At 41.9% G+C, this 6,881-nt stretch overlaps 1 protein-coding gene across 1 annotated transcript; it reads right to left on the bottom strand.

The window, feature by feature from the left end:
• Nucleotides 1–275: 275 nt before the first annotated feature.
• Nucleotides 276–2,879, bottom strand: htr1b (5-hydroxytryptamine (serotonin) receptor 1B). Its single transcript, XM_050061039.1, has one exon. The coding sequence runs from the start codon at nt 2,433–2,435 to the stop codon at nt 1,302–1,304; it is 1,134 nt and encodes a 377-aa protein (XP_049916996.1). The 5' UTR covers nt 2,436–2,879; the 3' UTR covers nt 276–1,301.
• Nucleotides 2,880–6,881: the final 4,002 nt, after the last annotated feature.

The raw sequence follows: 6,881 nt of genomic DNA, 5'->3' as shown, positions 1-6,881 counted from the left end.
CGCACATTCATCTAAATTGATCTGTGCTATTGAATGCTCTGCCACGTTCTGGGAGAGCCTCAAAAGGCTGTTGGATTTCATTGTGACATGGTGGTGAGACGCCGGGGCCAGCGCTCTAATCTCTCAATTCGTTTCAAGGTAACAACAAAACCACAAGTCATCTGTGAGAGTATCTGTGCTGCTTTCAACATACCAACAATAATGAAAGAAACCTATTTGAGTCTTGATTTAAAACTGCATTAAAACTCCCACTCATTGAACACTTGTACCAAATACTTTAAAGCCTTTATTGCACAGCATCTCTGAATGAGAACAGATAAAATCCTAGAACAACATACTTTTATTTCACAAATCCTCTGCGTTATTTTTGTAGCTCTGCAGGCCTACGGTTTAAATCACTCTTTATAGCCGGGAGATGGCAAACCATTTCACACATGAACATAACATACTGTAGATACAGATTCAATGTAGCAGCAAACAGACCCACACACACACACACACACACACACACACAAAGTAAAACAAGGTGATGTTTGTTCAGCAAAATTGAACTTATGATCAGCTTTCAGCTCTGCTGGGTAAATATCAGCTACAGTTTCTTTGTTTGACACTGATATGAATCTTTTCCTTTTTTTTCTGCTGCATTGGTGAGCCTGTCTAAATGACAAAGGATAGCCATACAGCATAGCGGCGAGCAGTCCATGACCATAATAAAAATATATACCACTGTTGTCATTTCTCAGAGTACATAGACATATTGTGGATGTAGTTTTACAAATTAAACTACCATATTTGTACACATAATGCAAAAAGGATCCTGGGTAGTCATTTTTTAAATATAATTTTGACTCTGATCTCTGTTGTTTAACATACTGCACCATCTTAATCCATACAGAATACTTAAAATCCATCACCGAATTTATCATATAAGCAAATTTGCTCACCAAGAGGAACTCCATGACACGTTTAAGTGATTTTGCGAGGTGCGTAAAGTTGGATTTCTCCAACACCGCCACTCTCTCAATATTAAATCTTGTTTTTTAATTAAAACAATCTTTTAAGAGAAGTTTGCAGCGCATTGGTGAGCGCTTTAAATCTATGGAAATGATGGAAACAATTTAACTCCACATTTTAATCTCCACACTGCACCAAATGACTGTTTTTTCTTTTGCATGCACATCTTATAATGTCTATGAGTCCCAGAAATGTGTATGGCATTCTCGCTATTCTATAATCCCACACTTCATATCCAAAAATAAATACACAAATAAATCTTATTGGAGACTGAAGGTAACATTCGTTCACGACCTGCAGCATCTGAAGCGCACAAGTTTCTGGAAAGCTTTCTTGAAGTCCTCGTTGGACATTGTGTATATGATGGGGTTGATGAGGGAGTTCAGATATCCCAGCCAGGTGAAAAAGTCAAATAACTCAGGATTAAAACACGTCTCGCACGTGGCCACCACCAGTGTGTAAATGAAAAACGGCAGCCAGCAAACGATGTAAGCGCCGAGGATTATCCCCAAAGTCTTAGTGGCTTTTCTCTCTCTGGCTGCTGAGATGCGCTTTTTCTCCAAAAGCGCGTCCGACACGGTCACTTTCACCTGGTTCTCGCTTGTTGAGGAGCCGGTGTCGCTGGACGGAGTGTCGTGTCTCCCGCACTGCAGAGAGGTCGTGGACGCCACGGATCCTGGGGAGTTGGTGGCCAGGTGCGCCGAGGTGAGTCTCTTCCCCACCTTCTTTGGGGACTGCTTCAGGATGCGTTTCCGAGCCTCGACGTATATCCGTCCGTAGAGGACAATAAGCAGCAAGGTGGGGATGTAGAAAGCCCCGAAGGTGGAGTAGATGGTGTAGAAAATATGATCCGTGTTGACGCTGCAGCTGGTCAGCTCCTCCGCCTTCACCTGCCTCCAGAAGAGAGGCGGCAGGGAGATGGAGATGGCGATGACCCAGGCTGTGGCCACCATCCCGGCGGCGCGCCCCGGCGTGCGCTTTTTGGAGTACTCTACCGCGTCCGTGATGGCCCAGTACCTATCCAAAGCGATTACGCACAGGTGGAGGATAGACGCCGTGCAACACGTTATGTCCGAGGAGAGCCAGATGTCGCACACGATTTGCCCCAGCGTCCAGGTGTGGATGACGGTGTACAGGACGCAGATGGGCATCACCAGGATGGACACCAGCAGGTCAGTGACGGCCAGGGAGGCGATCAGAAAGTTCGCAGGAGTTTGTAGTTTCTTGGACTGGGAGATAGTTGCGATGACGAATGCGTTGGATGAAGTGGTGGCGAGTGTGATAACGGAGAGAATCACCGCCAGACTGATCTGATAGGCGAGACTCTCTTCGCCCACATCCACAGCGGATGTCTCTGTTATAAAACTGTCGTTTGTGGTGTTCACCGGCTGAGTTGGCTCGACTTGACCGGAGCTCTCCATAACTTTTAGTCACTTGTTCTCATATTTTGTCACCCTCTGAGATGTCTGACATTTAAGGTGCCCTTTCTCTTGATGGACGTAGCCTTATCCGTGCCATCCGGTCAGATAAACGGCCTAATCAGTCTCCAGCATAAACATGGATTCCTTCCTTCCTCATTTTCTTCTGCTACATCAGGTTTTAACATGCAGGTGCCAAATTGTAGAAGCAAATATCCATTCCCCGCTTTTCAAAGTTTTCCGTTTTGTAGCCATAAAAGAAAACTTCTCAACTGCTGCGCACAACATACAAGGCAGAAGAAGAAGAGTGTGTGCGCGTGAATGGTGAGCAGTGCGTCCTGGTGTCCCAACATCTGGGAGAATGTCACAGATAATCCGCATGTAGGGCAGAAGTTCTCCAGAGCTGTGTTTCCTCAGGCCCCCTGTGGTTGAATGGTGAGCCAACCCAAAGTCTCAGTTTTATACAGACTCTGACATCAAACAAACACCACTGATCACAGCCTTGTTTTTTCTCTCTCTCTATGAAGAGTAGGCTATCTGCTGGGTCATAGTGCCCAGTGCGTCTCATTTGTCACACGTTGTGCACCATATGAAGATTGTGATTTGAAATGGGAAAAATACTTTTATATTAGAGAATAAAAATCTGAGGCTGTCACTGTTATCATAACACCTGGCACCAATTTCAAATAATGCACTATTTATAACAGGTTTACAAATTTTTATCAGCACCAATACTTTGTAAGTCAAATTCACATCTGTAATATTAAGTATTATAATTACACAAAATTTGTTTCAGTTGTTATTACCTGACACACTCCAGGCCTCCATAATCAATATATGGAACATCTGACACTCAGTTTCTGTACCCCTACGTTCACCTTTGGGGGTACCTCACCTATAAAGGGGTGTCTCCCGCCTTACCTCTCCCCTTTTCTTGTTGATGGGAGAGGTAAGCGACATTGCTTCCGCAGTATTTTTCAGGTTTTATGCTACGTTTAGAAGTTCATAATATGCAAACCTGTGTCGCTTAATTTGTGTAGGGGCTGGAGTTATATTGTCATAACTGATGGAGGATTTTGTTTTTACCTCTTGCTGTCAGGTATAATTCCTGTGTTTTATTGGACTGAACTGAATGTAACATGGCCGCCCTTTTTGCTGTTGTGCTCCATGGGAGAGGGGCTCGAGTTATATGGTTGTAATTGAATTGAATAAAGGGAGATCGCCTCGTTATATCAACACAACGCAGACAACACTGGAGTCCACCTGTTACATATAGATCCATTGTAAAACAACTTTTGGTTGCCAGATTGTGAAACATCTCTCTGGCTGGTTTAACAGTAGAGTCCAACCCAGCTGCCAGAATAAATGTTAGCATCTACGTTTCTGCAAACTATCCATATGCAACATTTGCACATCATTATGTATTAGGAAACAATAATGTTGTGGGTTAAAACATTCTACTTGGAAGCCCAGTCCCCGCTGGAAAACGCAGTGATGACTTGGTAAAAAAAAAAAAAAAAAAAACTTTCTTGGCAATGTACTGACAGGAAATGCAGCGATGGCTTTCTAACCAACAGCCACTTTTCATGGCATTATACCAGCAGAAAATTGATTGATGGCTCAGCAAAAAACAATTGCTTTTCAGCAGCTATCCCCGTTGGAAACACAGTGACGGGTTGTCGTTTGGTCATTAAAAATCTGCTGGAAATGCAGTAATGAATCACTAAAAAACAAATGGTTTTGTTGTCCATCTGGCAAAGGATTCATGCCATCCACCATCCCTTCCACCTCCTGAAGATATATACTACTTCATTGTAGAGATGTTGATATAACACATATGAAACTCATCCCTGATTTGCAGAAACATGCAGTGCCAACAATTTCTTCTGGTGACTTGGCTGTACAGTCATTAATAAAGTGTCAAAACTTCAGACTTTTAATAAGCTATCAAGTCTTATTAATGTTAATAAGGCATTAATAAGGGATATAGACACCACGTCAGCATTTACTTTGTCACATGCCTTTTGATAACACTTTAAGTCTCCTAATCTTGCAGTTATAAGCTGTATGTAAACATGTTTATAAGTCTATAAATGCTAGATAGGACAAATTAAAGTGTTGCCATATTTTAATTGAAGCTCACACAGTTGATACAGGTCTATGCTTCAGTTTTTCCATTCATTAAAGTCATAACACAGAATATGATCGGCCATTTCTAAATGATTAATAGAGCCATAAATTACCACTTATAAACCCCCTGTAATGAGTGCTTTATTAGGAAGTGGTGCCACTATATTTCATTCATTGCATGTAAATGTCATAGCGTTATTTAATAATATGTAATGGTGCTTCTTTTGATATTTCATGAATGTAAGTTTCAGTGTGAGGAGTTCACACACATTGAATCCTGCCATTTTTGGCACTTCTGATGTGTGAAAACAGCTGTCATGGATATTGACATTGGGTCACTGACAGTTACACATGAAACTGTGAACCTCTCACTCTCGTCCAGTGTTCTGTGCCAGTTCCCGAGTTCACCCGTACTCCTTTTCCACCAAATTAGCTCTGGTTCTTGAACCAATTCTGTTCAGGATTCTTGGAACATTGGTGCTGTTTTGCGCATCAGCCCGCGTTTCCACCAGGATGTGTCATCAATGGAGGTCGCAATACAATGCATGACAGAGGTGAACAGCAAAACTGTGTGTTACACTGATTACTTGCAAACATTTGTTCCATTATCACAGGTATTTACAGTTTCACTTGACTTCTCCATCTGCTTTTTCCAACCTGTAGAATATGACACGCCCACTGATGTCATCACGGTTTGCAATTCAGGTCAAGCTCTGAACAGTTCAAAATTAGGTTTAGGAACCTGAACAGAAGCGGCTCCACGTTGGTGGATAAAGGGGTATCATTGCCTTCACTGAGGCAACAATGGACCAATAATCTGTTCCATGCCCTGATGAATTTTGTGAAATGAATTACTAGTCTTGTCAGGAAATATATAAATTATGCTATCCGACTCTGATAAAAAGAAAAAGAAATCACACACACACACACACACACACACACACACACACACACACAGACCAGGACAATGTCCATTTCCCAAACTGAGGAACTGAAATGACTCCCAGTAATGAATCTGCTGCAATATATTCTTTTCTCATCTCAAGCGGCCGCAGCAATCATATCTCCCCTTCTGCTTTTAGTCATGTCCTCATCTGAAACTTTTAATTGAAATTGACTTGTCACTTACAGTGCGGCCAGTTTTCTCCAGAATCACACTTAAACTGTCCACATCTGTGGTGCTCAGCTGGCTTTGTTAACAGCAGGAATATACAGTTTTGAGGCATTGTTTTAGATGATGTTTTTGGGCCTCGACCTTTCAGTCGTAAAACTTTAACTTAAAGTTTGTAATTCAAAGTAAGGATTTAAACATAATTTTACCCATAAACATGATGTGAGTGATCATGATTCAATGCAATAAAAGTTTCACTGGGGGAAAACGTGTGCACAATTGTGAACTGTACTGAAGAAAGTACAGGAAAACAGTCTGAAAACCTAACCAATGAACAGGAAAACAAAGGTGGCGTTCGTTGCTTCATCTTCATCATCTCAGTCCAAATTAATACGTCTTTTGAAAGCACTTTACCCCAGAAAGTGATGAGTTTGAGTGCTTGAACGATCCTCGTTTTTACACAAATCCTTGACAGTTTAAGATTTCAGTTTCCAGTGTCATACAGACAACAACTTCTATATCAGGACCACGGACAGCTCCTACTGTTTTTTCCTTCACCTGTATTCTGAATGTAACACCTGCTGGAGCTGAAAAAGAAACATCTTCATTTATTGTGTCTATCTTAATAACTTATTTAGATGAGTTACACATAATTCTTGCATTCAAAGTCTTATCCAAATGTCCTGACCAGTCATATGTCATAGCCGTGTGGGTCTTGTGAAATCATGTGGGTGCATTTGAACATGCCTCAGGTGTTTTCTACAGATCTTTCCGTCAGTAGGCCGTCCTTAGGTCAGTAGGTCATGCCCTTAGGTCTTCCTATCAACCTCATGTCCACAACACGTGTTCCAGAGCTATAACATTGTATTCTCCTCCTCTTAAAATCTAACCCCTGTCACTGTCATGCTGTAATGACGATGACACATTATAAAGATATTATACGATAATGGACAAGTTGGAGCTAAGGTCTGTTATTTTTGATAAATGGAGATAGGTCAGTGTGGACGTCTGCATGAGTACGTTTAAATCCCACTTCCACTCAGACATCGTGATCTCTTTCCTCCAACCAAAGACCCCAACAATTAATTCCAGTCATTACCTCGTCCTTGCTGGCAGGGCCGCGGCCAAATAATGAGATCAGAGTTGTAGGTCACCACCCTACCTCAGGGAAGCTCTGCCTGGACACCAAAAATAAATACTCTCAAACA

The sequence above is a fragment of the Epinephelus moara genome, chromosome 14 (assembly GCF_006386435.1).
Source record: "Epinephelus moara isolate mb chromosome 14, YSFRI_EMoa_1.0, whole genome shotgun sequence".
Classification (NCBI taxonomy): domain Eukaryota; kingdom Metazoa; phylum Chordata; class Actinopteri; order Perciformes; family Serranidae; genus Epinephelus; species Epinephelus moara.
Note: the sequence above shows the minus strand (reverse complement) of the source record. Positions and strands in the feature narration are given on the sequence as shown.

What these genes read in the sequence shown, in the direction of transcription:
- htr1b (XM_050061039.1), bottom strand. Translation starts at nt 2,435, where the DNA reads ATGGAGAGCTCCGGTCAAGTCGAGCCAACTCAGCCGGTGAACACCACA.